Here is a 15,659-nt window from a genome sequence, read left to right on the forward strand (position 1 = left end):
AACATGTCCAGCAGCCTGAATCTGGACAAGGGAGAAGGGGGACCATGTTTTTGTCTCTAACTTCAATTTGATACGAGGTGTTTGTCTGGAGTCTTACTTTATTCTATCACTCTTAAAGTTTGGCCATTCACTGATAGACTCTCTTATCTTGCGTTCTTGAATTGTGTTTCCATTTTGGTTAAGTTTTTAAAATGTTTGATTAGTCTATGCTGTGGTGCAAATATGGTTTGTTTTTTTTCATTGTGTGGTGTTCCGTGGATGTCTGCCTTTCAGGAATGTTTTGTTCTACGACCAGTGTATTAAACCCCTGGTTTGAGCTTCCTCTCAGGCTATTTTGGAGGTAACACTCATGACAGCTTCTGGAATTCTACCACTGTGCTCTGATACAGTGATCCCTTTTTTTTTTTTTTAATACTTGTAGTCTTTTTGATGTAGCACCAAATTCTACCTCATTTTATTAGTCTATAAACATAACCCCATACACAGTGACAACTGTGTTTGAATTTAGTCGTAACTCAGGGCTCCAGACGTTAATATGTAATCACTGTTAACTCAGAGCATCCATTCTGCATTTCTGTCTCAACGTAATGCATGGTTGGAATCATGGGCTAGTTAATTCCTTGCATTTTTCTGAATGTTATTGGATGTTCAGAGCAGGCCTGCCTGTACCCCCTTGATGCTCATAGCCCCACCTCCTCTACCCTTACTCATAACAACCAACAGTGTCTGCAGACATGATTACATGGCCCCTGGGTGGGAATGGGGAGATAGGTAAAAATGCCTCCAGTTGAACCACTGCTGAGGCAGAAGAGAGAAAGACATTGCGAAGTATGACTTCTATTAGAGAGCAAACTAGGATTGGCAACCAGACAAGGAGAATTGTAAGGGAGGAAGAGGTGCACTCATTTTTTCGGTCACCTTAAAATTTAACCTATGATGGCCCCGGATTCCCCTGGACTAACCAGGAAACATCAAGTTGGATCTTGCTACATGTTGAAAGGTTCATCAATATCTTAACTTTATTATGTTAGAAGTGGCTTAAATATAAATAACATCCCTGAAACAATGAGAAGTTTCAGGAGATACACTAGTCATAGATAATGGATTTGGAGAAACTCAGTTGGAAGAAGTTCAGTATACACAAAAGCAGAGAAAATCACATCATGGCCCTTCTGATTCAAATGCCCTAAGATCCTAAATGTGATTAATGGCCAGTCCTGATGCGTTTGTACCCTGCTTGCTTCCCCTGCTACCCACTGCTGAATTCTTTGGAAGCAAAGATCATTTCATTTGTTGCTATTTGAATATGTGTCTCAAAGAAAGAACTTAAAAACCAAAATTATAGCATGCTGGTAAAATTTTAATCTTTTGGAAAAGAGAAGATTGAGAGTTATGCTGAGCAGTATCAGAAGTTAAGGGGAAAGTATGTGAGTCAGGATCAAAGAAGCTTGACATTTGAGGGGATTAAAAACTCCAGGAGGAGGAGAAGGGGTGTTCCCTGGTGGTTTAATGATTAGGATTGGCGTTTCCACTGCTGTGGCCTGCATTCAGTCCTTGGTCTGGGAACTGAAATATCCGGCAAACTGTGCAGCATGGCCAAAATTTTAAAAAGAAAGAAAGGGAAAAAAAAAAGAAAGCTCCAGGGGGGAATCAAGGTTGGAGACACTGTCTGTTTGAGCTCCTTTCCTATCTATATTTGCCCTGCCTGAGTGACTCTTAGAAATGCCTCTTTGAGCATAAGTTAAGGCACATGGGACTGGGATCCTTAAAAAGGAGAGAAGGCTGGCAGGGAACAAATCCATTTTCAAAAAAGAAGAGAAAAAAAAATCACAAAAAGGTATTGAAATATTCGGTCAGTGATGGATTGGTCTCTGATGACTTTCAATGACTTTTTAGTCGGTTGGGGTCTACTTTTAATAAAACAAAGCAAGGGGAAAGTCTGCATGCTTTTTAAGATCTTGCTGGGACAACAGTGTTTCTCTCCTGTTCTGATGTATTCTGAGAAGTTTCTCTCTTTTGATTTAGCCTTCCTCACTTGATTTTATGATGTCATAAATCTCCTGTGTTTGGTGAGAGGCATGGTGTATGTGAGACCCAAGCAGCTTGCTTGATAAGATCCCCCTTCCCCCTTCTGTTTAGAAGATTAAACTGAGACTGTTGTGTCTGATGCCAGAACAGATTTAACCAATCATGTTTCCTTTACATATAGGTCAGTCCAAGGGACAATTCTGCACTGGATCCTATTATCCACGGGTTGAAGGGCGTCGTCCATCACGGTAAGGCAGCTGCGTACACTTCCCTTTTTCTGGAGTGGGGAGGGCTAAGGTCTCCACCTGAAGGAGTGGGTTATCTTGCAGAGGACAGAGCGTGACACCTATTCCTCATGCCCTGATGGTGAAGGGCATGAGAGCCATTATTTGATGGGTAAAGAGCACACCCATTTATTACCTGCAAATGGATCTGGGTTAACAGTAAGCCATTTGTTTCTCTTCAGGTACCACTCAGAATGCATATGTTATAAATCAGAACCTCTTAAGAGGTACCATTCATACACACTGAACCTGCCACCTGCCTCATAGCTATCCTAAATTGATTCCCTTTTCAAGTAACTTTTCATTTATGAATTTCTTGATTTGCCTCTGAGATTTTGGGGAATAAGTTTAAGTAACCCTGACAAGTCATTAAACTTTGCTGCATGTGAACAAGTACCATCAGCTACTGGAATGGAAAATGCTGGGCCGTGTTCTGTGCAGCAGACATGTCTTATCCTCAGGCATAAAACTGGGAGAGAAAGTAAGATAGATGGGTTCTGTCTTACCCAACCTTTTTTTATTGGAGGAATTTCCCTGCAACTTTATTATTGGCGATGCATCATTACCTATGACATCAGGATCGTCTAGTTTCAAAAGTACCCTGTCACGGGGAGGTGTGGAGTCGAGAAGTAATGTAATGATTTGCAAAGTTTTAATAATCTAATTAGAATTCCAAAGACATTGACAGAAGTAGCATTAGTAACCATAATAAATCTCCCTTTCATCTCCATGGCTGTGATAAAACATCTTCACAGCTTTCTGGGAGGGTGTCTTTCCACATTAGCCAACTCTGCCGAGCTTAACAAACATTTTACCTACTTTCTCTCAGGGAAACAAAACCAGTTTTCAGTGTTCAGTGGAAGCAAGTAGGATTTGGGATTAATTCTTCTGCTCTTAGACCCGTTCAATCGTACAGCAGGTAACGAGAATAAACCTAGTCAATGTAGAAAAGTAAGATGAGTTGAAAACACCCCATTGAGGTTTTCACCGTTGGAAATTTCCATTGTTTCTCCATTTCCAAAGAAATCCCCTCACGCAAAATTGGGAAGTAGATGGTACAGACAGTTCCCTTAGGGAGCAAAACGCTTTTGCCAACTCTTAGGCTGTCTGCCCCTTGGTGACGTGATGTTGAGAGCAGCATAGGAGGTGGAGGATAGCAATATAGGAGGAGATTTGCGTTGTACTCTGAACAGTTTCAAAAATGCACAGGATGTTGGTGTCATGGGCAACACGCTGTGTTCTCTGAGCCTGTTCTCAGAGGGTGCCCTAGAAATCTCCATTGATGAAACAGCTTCTTGAAATTCCAGCCCATTGTGTAGATGATAAGTTCGGGGGGTTCAAATGTACTGAATGATGGACAGGCCTTCCTTCCCCCTGGCTCTTCTTGTTATAATGCAATCACCCCACAAGGAATTCTAGAATCTTTAAAACAGGTACCTCTTCTCCAGCCTAAGAGGAGATGCTCCGTCAGCTGCGGCCCTTGAATGTGTCTGTGGCATCTGGCGTTGTTTCCACAGTGATCAGTGAAGGAGATTCCATCTGTTAGAGAGAAGCAGTAGGCGTCCTTTAGTCCCTAAGTCCCCAGATCTCAGCAAACGCACTGCATTGCGATCGTTTGGTTCATGAGCTGCATGCTGGCATGATCATGTTATCCTTCTTCATTCTCCACAATTACCCTCTAAGAGGCTGTTATGTGTAAGGATGTGGTACCTGTTCTGGCAGGGATGCCCACGATGTGGTTTCAACTCTACCTCCTAATTGAAAAGTCAGAGTAGACCTGCGAAAAATAGCTGCAAAGGAAGTTCAGTTGTTGTTCTTTTTTTTTTAATTTTTAGAACTCAGCATTCATGTCAGTGTAACTCAGAAGTCATTATCCCCTGGAGGGGTGGACAGATTTCTTCTTTAACACACAAGGGAATGTGTTTCTTTTGTCTCTTAAAATCTGGAAATGCACCTTTTTTAACTTTTTGTTTTGTATTGGGGTATAGCCGATTAACAGTGCTGGGATCGTTTCAGGTGAACAGCTAAAGGACTCAGCCACACATATACATGTGTCTATTCTTCCCCAAATCTGTTTATTAATCGTTGATATTTGATGAAGGCTTGAGCATTTCTATTTGTGAGTATGTTTGGTTCAACTTTAGTCTTCTGGTCAAAGGCTGCTCTTGATTTGGGCACACATGGCTGGCGTAGCCCTAGGGCTCCCTTGAATTATTCATCATGCCCAGTTATGGAACTCAGATCAAGGTTTCTAGTGTCTGGCTTTTATCCTGATTATGTTGAGTAACATATACCACAAAGGGCACCCAGACGTGTGCCAAGCTGAGGTGAGGAATTGCAAAGTCACTTCTGCGAACAGAGTGACCTAGCCTGGGAGGGAGTCCCAGCCATTCTGGGAGAGGATGCCTTCCATGTTCCAGCACAGGCCTCATCAGGGCCTTCTTGTGGGGGGAGAGTGTGGGCTTTGGAGCCGGACTGGCCTTGGTGGGGATCTCGGCTTTGCCACTCCCTAGCTGGCTCAACAGCTGCCTCTGGAGCCCCTCTGAGAAGGTTCACTTGTTTATTCCACAGGGGTGTTGCACGCCCACTCAGTCTGATTGCTGGACTGATGCACTGGTGAAGACAGACCCAGGCCAGCCCTCAGGGACCCAGGAGGAGATGAATGCCACCCCCTCTCGCCCTAGCCTGCCCAGACTGTCACCCCTTCTAGTCTTTGCATCTGCTGTTTCTGTTTCCTCTGCCAGATAAGTGAACCCAGGTGTCTTCCTCTAATTATTTCAGGTCTTGGTTCAGATCTTGCTTCCTCAAACAGTTCTTCCTTTATCCTCCCCAGCTCCCCACTGGCTCCCCACTCCCATCATTCCTTGTCATTTCACCTTAGGTTTCTTCCTTTGAAGCTCTTAAAGGTATCTGAAATTATGTTGTGTATTTATTCCTGTGTGAGTGTGTTCAGTCGCTCAGTTGTGTCTGACTCTTTGCAGCCCTGTAGACTGTAGGCCCCCAGGCAGGAATACTGGAGTGGGTTGCCATGCCCTCCTCCAGGGCGTCGTCTTCACCCAGAGGTCGAGCCATCATCTCTTGTACCTCCTGCATTGGCAGGTGGGTTCTTTACCACTGAGCCACCAGGGAAGCCCATTTACCCCTGTATTACCTCCTAAAGTGTAAGCTTCATGGGAGCAGAACCCATGTGTATTTAACAGCTAATAGATCCTCAGGAATGTTAGCCAAAAGAGAGAATCAAGTAACGATGCAAATAGGTGAAAAATATAAAATTGGAAAAAGAAGAGGTGGAACTAAAGGCTGCCCAGGCTTTGCTTTCGTTGGGAAGAGAAAGAAGTAGGATAATGTCTTGGAAACTTGATTTTGCCCTCTGTTCCTGGGCCATGGTTGACTCTCGTTTTGATAACTCCCATCACTTCTGTCATTCTTCCAGAAGAGAAGAAACATCTGAAATTGGTTTAAAAAAAAAACAAAAACTGCTCTTGGAACTAGAAGTGTTTTGAGTTGAAGGTCCTATGAGGGATTTGAATGCTCTGTTAATGTGATGAGACATAAATAATCATACCCTTCACAGAGTGTCTGGCTTGGGCACGATGATAGAGAGATGCACCAAGAAGAAATCAATACGGATTTCTGTTCCAGTTCACCACTGTCTTTTATTTCCTCAGCTCTGGGAGTCTTATCTTAGAATATTAATTTCTCATTAAGTGATTTTTTTTTCAATAGGAAGAATCTTACATATTCCTCCAGCTGAAATGGCAGTGAGGAATCTGGTTCCACTAGCCAACCATTGGCCTTTGGTCACTCGAGTCCCCTGTGAAGCAGATGAAAGATTGGATTTCAAGGGGAAGAGACTGCCTAGGAAGGATAAAGAGGAGAGGGAGCAGGAGTGGGTGGGGAGAGCATTAGAACCCCAACACAGGTCTGACACCTCCAAAGAGAGGGAAGCTAGGAGGACTGGCTGAAAGCATCTCTAAGGAAGTTTTGGCTGGGCCCTTGGAGAACCCCAGAGACAAGGCTGCCTGTAAGAGGAGTCCTCTATGTGGTCACTGACTAGAGCATCCTAACACAACCGGTCTCCCTGGAGGCACAGAGGCTGACAAGCCTCCTCACAGCAGCTTGTCTCTAGAAGGAAGATCTTAGGGGTTCCCCCATGACTGGTCCAGCCATTCACGTTTTCCTTCCAAACACGTTCTCCTGATCACCTTGCCAAAAAGTTGATGACTTGGGCCTCTCACTTTTCAAATGCGCAGAGCTTCTTACAGGCACTGCTTGCTCCTTTTGTGCGCACTTATTAAGCACCTAATCTAAGTACATCATGAAGCCATGCCTAGAGAGAGAGCACAGCTGAGTTTATAGACAGTCAGGAGAGATATAAGGTTAAATATGGAATTATAGACTTTACTCAGACTTGGGATTACAGAGCAGGCATCTCAGACAAAATGACCCTTGAGACCTAAAGAGTGCGTAAACATTGTCCAGGCCGAGAAGGGAGCCTAAGGTTTCAAGCAGCACCAGCATAGAGGTGGCATGTTTGAGAGCCTGAGCTCCGAAACCTGGCTTCTCTCATGCTGGGGAGAGATACCTGGAAACCTCTTGGCAGCGGAAAGTGCACTCTCTTAAGGGTTCATTTTTCTATGTAAATTGTGATTTTTACAAACTTGAGAGGCGTGAAGAAATAGAATGAAGAGAGGTGATTTGCCATTGATTTTGATCCTGTCTATCTCTTGAGCCACAGATTGAAGCACTAAACTGTATCTAATCAGAGAATTTATTTACACTACCACTAGCATCTGCTGGAAAGGAAAGAAATTGTGAATCATATTCATAGCACTGACTCAGTCATTCACAATGCTTTTTGTATGTAAGAACCAGGACTTGTGAGCAGCCACGCCTGATAGAAATAATTAGTTTCAAAGAATTTAGTCTAATTCTAATTTTTTCAAAACCCATTAAAAAAATAAACTTGTATGTGAATTGGTATAAAAGCCTGAATTAGTATAAAAATATACCAATTCCTGTGTAAGTATTTTGTACCCGATTGACCAGTGCTAAGAAATAGACATTGTATAATTTTTCAGTGAAAAGGGATGTATTATTTTTCTTTCAATTTTCAGATTGCCTGCTTTCTATTCTTTTTCATAATATCTACCCAAAGGAAATCCAGCAGACTCTACATACACCTCTTCTAGAATGCTGTCGGGCATCAGAAGACAAACCATTCCCTCCTGTCCATCATCCAAGAAAGATTCGAGTTTTGTGAAGGAAATTTGAGAGTAGTGATAGTTTAATTGGTGACCTTTGACTGTTGTCTTTTTTTTTTTTTTGACATTCATTTTTATTTACTTATGTGTCTGGCTGTACTGTGTCTTAGTTGAAGCATGCAGCATCTTTTGTTGTGACATGCAGGACCTTGGTTGTGGCGCGTGGGATCTGGTTCCCTGACCAGGAACTGAACGTTGCGTTGGGAGTGCAGAGTCTTGGCCACTGCACCAGCAGGGAAGTCCTGAGCTTTGACCGTCTGTTTCTCTTTTGTCATCCCCTTGCTCTTTGTGATTTCTTCTTCCACTGAATGTACTACTTTAATGAGCAGGAAGGTATCGTCCTCATTTACCGGAAACGTGAGGAAGACAGAAATTGCCTCAGACATTAGGCAGAACAAGATGGCTCTTCTCTCTGTCTTCCCTTCCCGCACACTTCTGAGAAAGTTATCACTGAAAGTGCGCATACATTATCACCTGAGAGTGACTTTCTATTGGTGTCACACAATGGGCTCCCACAGGCTTTACTTGTTAAAACTCAGCACAGTGGAAGTTGAGTCTATGAAAGATCAAAACTTTCTTTGCAGAACACCTCCCCTAACTGACTAGTTTATTCACTGGGCTCACTTAGAGGGTATTTTTAGCTCGTCTTCTCCCTTGCTCTGGGATACTCATCATTCACTCACCAGGTCTATGGAAAAAGTCCGAGAATAGCTAGACTCAATCTAGGCACCTTGCAGAAAGGGAAGTGATGACATAAATCCTGCAGATCTATGTGACTGCCAGCCAAGGGTTTTCATTCAGTGCTGAGATCTGGTGTGTCTGCGTCTGTTCTGTTCTCCATATCCCACCTGCGAGGATTGAAGTGTCCATGATCGACACTAACCCGGAAGAGACTCCAGTCATGAAACAATCTGAATTCCTTCTAAAGAGGTGGGTAGGCTTTGCCTTGTCAACTGCCACTGCCACAGATAGACTATTAAAAAAAAAAAAAAAAAAAAACTAGCCCTGAGCACAGCACTGTTGACATTCCAGGAGAGGTACTGTGGGGACTGCAGATGGTGCAGCCTTTACAAAGGCTGTGTAGCCTTACCCGCTGAGCCAGCAGTTCCACATGTAGGTATATACCCAGGAGAAGTGGCCACAGAAGCACTTGTACACAGGAGCTTTGTCTATAATGGCCCCCAAGTGTAAACAGCCCAGATGTCCTAGCGGAGCCTAGATATACAAGGTTTGGTCTGGTCATAACAAGGGAATAGTCTACAGCAATGTAAAATGATGAACCTGATTCACACAGAAATGAGAGAGCATGTGCTGCATGGTTCTATTTATGTAGAGTAAATAGAAGCTTGGTAGTAAGAGGCAGAATAGTGGGGTAAAGGCGTACATACACTGAATGAGAAAGGACCCAAAGAAATCTCCCGGGCAATAACAGTGTTATAGATCTGGAAAATGATTAGATGTCATAAGTATAATATAAACATTTACCATACTGTCCCCTTAGATTCGTGCATTTGACTATTTGCAAACTAAAGAATAGCATATGTGTATTATGTTTATTTCTCAAAGGTTTTAAATTCACAAAGATCAAAAATAATCTGGCAACATGTACCAGGTAGTCAGATATTAAAAGTCCTGACCATATCAAGTGTTGGCAAGGATTTGAATGCCAGGAATTCTCAGGTCTCCTGGAAATGGTTTGGCAGTGTCTAGTCGAATTGCTTGAGTAGTTGCACCGCTGCGTGTGTCCCCTAGAAAAACTCAGATAACAGCACACCATGAGCTGTGTATGAGAATGTGGCGTTCATTGTTTTTCCTGACTGCCAAAACCCAGAAGCACCTCTGATGCCTATTGTTAGCAAGCTGGATAAATACGATGAAGTATGGTCATACAACGAAACAATTCACCCCAGTGAAAAACGTGTGGAACCTTGCGGCTCTTGCCAGCATGGGCACATCTGAAAACCATAAGGTGATGCAGGAGCCCAAAGAATGTACTGGATGTTAAAAAAAAAAAAAAAAGGTGGGGGTGGGGAATCAGAAACCAACACAACATTGTAAAGCAGTTTTCTACCAATTGAAGAATAAAACTTTAAAAAAAAGAAAGAGAAGACCTGGTGTTTCGGAGTGCACATGTCGGTGGTGAAAGTGTAAGAAAAGGAAATAGTGAATATTTAAAAGCAAAGGGTGGTGGTTACTTTTTGGGATGGGGAGGGAGAATGAGGAGGACCCCACCCTGGGAGGGGTGGCAGGTCTCTTCATGTTCAGAGTGGTGGTCAGGCCAGGGTTCGCTTTAGGATTATTGGTCAGCAGGACATTTATGTCTGTGCACCTGTCTGCATGTGTGCTAAATTTCACCGTCAGAGAAGACACTGATGAGCATTAGAAAGTCAGAGATTCAGGCAGTGCTTTATTCAGGGACATATCAAGTACCAAGTGGCCTCACACCAAACAGACAGACAGCGTTTTTGTTTTTATAAACTTTTTATCATAAGTACCCCTGACATGTAGTTTATTCTCTCTACAAATTGATTGCAAGACCCAGGAAAGAACTATGGCTATCTTGGGACTGTATCATTAAGTGATGACTTTGGAAGCCAATAGTTCCTTGTGGAATTTAGAAAAAAGAAATCAGAAACCAAGGGGATGAGGTGGCAGGTGACAGGTTGGAAAACAGAAACTCCTCACTGCTAATGTGCTGGTACATGCTGGCTCTGCCACCAGGTCAGGATGTAATTTGCCCTGCAGCCATCACTAAATCCTCTGGAAACCCTCTGAGATACAACTCTCACGTTCCCCATTACATAGGAAGGCAAGGCAAGCAGACAGTACCTGGGAGACTTGAACCAAGGTCTTCGTGACTTCAGACTGCCTCTTGTTACTCCCAGGCCATCTCCTGCCCTGTTCTTGGCCAGGGTTACCATTTGCTTCTTTTAGTTGATTGAAGCCCATTATATAGACTTGTTGAAGGGGCAAGTGAAGAAATACTTGAGGACCATATTCTCATCATCACTCTAACACCGTTTTGATTATCCTTGAAGCGAAGAGCTTAGCCTGAACTTTCTGTCCAAGACTTAATGGCTGAATCTCCTGAAAATATCTTGCATGGACTTTGGAAGAAGACATCCTAGCACAAGGAACATTGGTAACAAAGTATACTATTAGTCGGAAATGTCTGTCTGTATTATTATAATCCAGCAGCAAGGAAATGGAGGAGAGATGAATTGATGTGATTTGAGGGGGTCTTGCCTGTTTTGTGTAAGTGAACTTTGAACCCCTTTGATCATAGTGTCCATCCATCAGATGCTTAATAAGTGCTAGTTTGGGTGTTGAGGGCAAAATGATCAACTAGATGTCCTCTGCTTTGGGAAAAATTTTAATCTCATGAGGATTTTTTTTTTTTTTTTTTTTTTTGGTTCTTACCATTCTTGTTGTTTAAGGTCAAAGAGATTATTATTTGACTGCAGAGTCATCTCATGTGTTCACATGACTATAGTTGGCACTTTGAAAGGAATTTTTATTTTAAAAAAATTTGCTTATGGGATAATTTTAGAGGAATGGAATTTTGTTATTTTTCATTTGAAATTTGACTGTTCCAGAACATTACTGAACAAGGATTCTAGACCAAGGCTATAGAGTTCAGGTTGTCGTAGATTTGAATGCTGGCTCTGAAGCTTGGGAGCAGTGTGATCCTGTTCAAATCGTTGGTTCTCTTTGTCCCTGAGGTTTCACCTGGGGACATGGTGATTATGAAAGTATCTGCCTCGTATTAATGATAAATGCTTTAAGACAGGGAAAGTACTGAGAAGGAAGGGTGCCTGGCATGTGTCCACTGTCCTTGAAATCAGAGGTCAGGAAATACAATCTGTGGGCCAGATCTGGCCCACTGCCTTGTTTTTGTAAGTAAAGTTTTATTGGAACACAGCCACACCCATTCATTTACTTACTGTCTTTGACTAGGGCTTCCCTGGTTGCTTAGACGATAAAGAGTCTACCTGCAGTGCAAGAGACCCAGGTTCAATCCCTGGGTCTGGACGATCCCCTGGAGAAGGGAATAGAAACTCACTCCAGTATTTTTGCCTGGAGAATCCCATGGACAGAGAAGCCTGGTGGGCTACATACAGTTCTTGAGGTCACAAAGAGTCTGACACACCTGAGAAGTAACACTTTCATGACTGCTTTTACACTATAATGGCAGAGTTTTGTAACAGAGAGACTCTTTGGCCTGCAGAGTGTTAAATATTTACTTACTCGCTGGTTCTTTACAGAAAAAATGTGTCAACCCTGCCTTGTCTAAATGGGACCTATTCTGGGTCTACTAATAGTGTTGCTTCATGGCAGTGGTATGTGCATTACTTACCATTTGATACACTCTACAGACATGGGCTTCAGTTTAGATTTTGCCCAAATTGCTACATCATCCAAATATATTTCAGTGGAATTAAAGGGGGTTCTGTTTTAATGTTAACCTTCCAGAAAGAAATCATTCAAATTTTCTCCCTCTTGAAGGGAAAAACCACTGCTCTATTATTTACAGGCCACTGATAGTTTTGAACATCTTAACACGTGACAAAATTTCCCCTTTGAAGTTTATGTTTCCAGCATCTAATTACATGGAACTTTCCTGAAGTGTGCTATAAATACCCAGCACCCTGCTCTGGACTAATTGGCTCACGTCTGTTGCGGATCCGGGAAGGGCAGATGCTTATCTGAACCCGCTTTGATCTCAAAATCTTCTAGAAACAGGCCCACTTCAGCCATTTCCACAGTTTCCTGGACTTAGGTGTGTCAGAACTACCACCATAGATGTGGGCTACTTCCATGTCTTTTCTTAGCCAAAGCCAGGAAATGGGATGCTGTGGGCTTTTATCACCAGTAACGCTGCTAACAATCACTGAGACAGAAAAAGCCTTCAGAAGTGATTCCTTTTTAGGTTAGATTTGAATTTGGAGGCTTCTTCTCATTTAGCCAGCCTTCTTTATCAATATGTCATCATGAGAACAGGACTGTGGGACCCCAGGGAAATGCCCTTTTCCTGGTTGTTTTACTGGTGTGGAGAGCAAAGAGACAGTTTTCAGATGTCTCCACTGTGTCCTGCAGAAGCACTTGGTCAAGTGCTTGGGGCTCCCTGGGGTGACTTTGCTTCCCTAGTCTGTGCACGTCACCTTGGTGTAGTAGAGGCAAGGTCATGTCATGGCCAAGAGCAGACGCTCTGGGTTTGAGTTTCAGTTCTGCTTTTGAGTAGTTGTACAGCCTGCACAAATCACTTCATCTCTTTGTGTTTAAATGTTCTTAGCCATGTAAAGTGGTAATAGTAACATTAGTTACTGGTTTGTCTCGTGGAGCCAGTGACTTACTGTACATACTTGTGCCTGGGACACGGTCAGCATCCAGTGTCAACAGTTTTCACTGCCCTCCCCCACTCCTAGCGACAAGTTACTATTGTTACTTGGGTATTTTTTCATTTTTTAATTGATTTATTTTTTATTTGTCTGCACTGGGTCCTAGCTGCAGCACTGGGATCTTCAGTCTTCATTGCAGGATGCAGGATATTTAGTTGCAGCAGGTGAACTCTGAGTTGTGGCACGTGGGACCTAGTTCCCTGACCAGGGATGGAAGCTGGGCCCCCTGCATTGGGAGTCTGGAGTCTTAGCCACTGGGCCAACGGGGAAGTCCCTGTTGTTACTTGTTGATGTGGGTATGATGGAGACCATGAGGTGAGAGGAAATGATTGTGGATCTCTGAGTTCTGCCCCATCACCACCTGGCTATTGAAATAGAATGTGTGTTGCTTGACTTAGTTGGGTCATTCAAAAATCAAATTAGTGAGGGAGAAAATATTCACAAATTTGATTGGGGATAGCCGGTCCCTTCGAGGTGAGGGCATAGGGCACAGGAACCAGAAAGAGGCTGAAAGGAAGAAAGGGGAACCTTTTATCTGTTAACTTCTTGCTGTGTGCTGAGCTGTACCTGGATGTTTTAAACATAGAGTGTCATTTATCTCAACAGGAGCCCAGGGAGATATGAATTCTGAACCCATGGTACAGATGGGTAAACTGAGCCTCATAGAGCTGTCTCATTTGTCCCAGCTCATGGCAGTGAAACAGTGATTTGAACCCATTAGTTTTAGACTCAGATTCATTCTGCTGGACCAGTTTTCATTTCCATCCTCGACTGTCTTCCTAATTATTGTCAAAATCACTTAACTCTGGGTTTCTGCCTAGGTTTCTCCTCTGTGAATTAGGTCATTAACTGAATGTCTAAAAGAATATACACACCATGTCAGTTATGGCCACCAGAACCGTGTCAGGGAGAGAGGCAGGCAGTGAAACTGTTCACTGGTAACATTGGGTCTTTGTCACTATATAACTCTGTATATACAATCTGTGTCGTGTGCCTTCTAATTGTTGATGGGACTCTGCTCTTTGGGTAGTTTCTCTTTGGAAATCTTAATGTCAGCATGTGCTTCACTTCAACATCAGTCTTTAAATCAAAATATCACATTTGGCCACCTGAAGCTGCCATTAAACTCAAGGGGGTTAGATGTCTTTGAACCTGCGTAAAGTGGCTGTTAACCTTGGAGGGCCACCCTAGGTCCTTGAATTCAGGAGTCTGATTATCAGGTGAGCACTCTCCTGCTTAAGCCGCCCTTGCTCAGACCCTGCAGTAAGATGCCATCGTGGGAACTTCTCAGGTTTTCTCAGACCATGCCCATGGTGAAGGCCAAGGGGCATGTATTAAATTCTCTGCCCACTGGCAGAGACTTTCAGAGGCAGAAATAAGCTCCACACATCTCTGAGTTACCAGTTAGTTTGCTCCATTTACATTTGAATAGGATTGCATGTCCCCATTCCTTCTAAACACCCTACCCTTCACAAAGGAGCAAGTGTCAGCAAACTTGCTCAGTAAAAGGATTGATGGCAAAATCTTTTAGGTTCTGCCGGCCATCCATTGTGTGCTGCAACAACTCACCTGCCCAGTTTTAGCCAGAAAGCAGCCATAGGCAATGGCATGGCCGTGCTCCAGTAAAACTTTATTCACAAAAGCAGGTTCTAGAGAGGATTTGGCCTCGGGGCACAGTTTCCCTACTTCTGAATTAAAGCTCCTTAGTGACTTGCTTTGATCAATGTTTTCAGCCCTGTGTAGTCGGCTTTTTCTCTCAGTTACTGTCCTGGGCCCCGGGGATACAGTAAGGAGCCACAGTCTTGGTGTAATAGAGTTTCCGTTTGCTTTAAAAAAAAAAAAAAAGGCTACTGTTAACTAATTACACAGATTGTATAGCTATGACCATTGTTTAATTAGCAACTTGTTGCCTTTATTAATGACTTTTGAAGTAATGATTCATCTCACGATTGATGGTGACACGGCCGTGAAGAAATCTAGGATTTATTGGTTATTTAAAATACACCAGCTGCTGTGTTTGTTCCTTCATTCTCTTTTCACAGCGATTGGGCATCTGCTCTGTTCTGGGCAGTGTTTTAGTTGCTGGATGTACAGGGTACCCAAAAAAGATGCGGTATTTTTCTCTTGTGGAATTATCCAACTCTTGAGAAGAGACCAACAGTAAATAAGTAAACACAGGAAGGAAAAGACAACAGAAAGGTGAGGAAGAAGGTGATGGTCAACAAGGGAGAGGGTGGAGAGAAGTTGGGCTGCAGAGTTAGATCCTGGAGGGCCTCATGGCTGTGACGAGAAGCTTGGATTTTACTGTAAATGAAATGAGAAGCCACTGGAGGATTCTGAGCTGGGCAGCATCAGGATTAGATTTATGTCCACAAGGTTAAATGAGTTCTTCAGTCTTCAGGGAGATTTCTTCACCGGATCATGTTTGTATCCGCTGCAGGCAAGGTGCCCAGAGACATGGAATCAGGTAGTAGAGAAGGATACCCAGCCTCCCTCACACTTCTCTGTGTGATCTTAGGTCAGTTGCTTTCCCTCTCCGGACCTCATTTTCTTTATTTGTACGTGGAATACAACTAGCATGCTTTGAAACTCTTCAGAACCCCACAGTTCTCTGTGGTTCTGGGGTGACTCCTCAGGGATCCCCTTTGTGTAACCTCAGTGTGGTACTTGTTCCTTAAAGTCAT

The 15,659-nt window shown here is 43.2% G+C and overlaps 1 protein-coding gene across 2 annotated transcripts in view; it reads left to right on the forward strand.

Moving 5' to 3' along the window:
* PTPRG (protein tyrosine phosphatase receptor type G) overlaps positions 1-15,659 on the forward strand; it is a 768,800-nt gene that overhangs the window by 591,425 nt on the left and 161,716 nt on the right. For both annotated transcript variants that reach the window (XM_052648333.1, XM_052648342.1), the window contains exon 6: positions 2,210-2,276. In XM_052648333.1, the coding sequence (XP_052504293.1) occupies positions 2,210-2,276 (67 nt within the window). The remainder of the gene's footprint in view (positions 1-2,209; positions 2,277-15,659) is intronic.

Source organism: Budorcas taxicolor, chromosome 1 (assembly GCF_023091745.1).
Source record: "Budorcas taxicolor isolate Tak-1 chromosome 1, Takin1.1, whole genome shotgun sequence".
NCBI lineage: Eukaryota > Metazoa > Chordata > Mammalia > Artiodactyla > Bovidae > Budorcas > Budorcas taxicolor.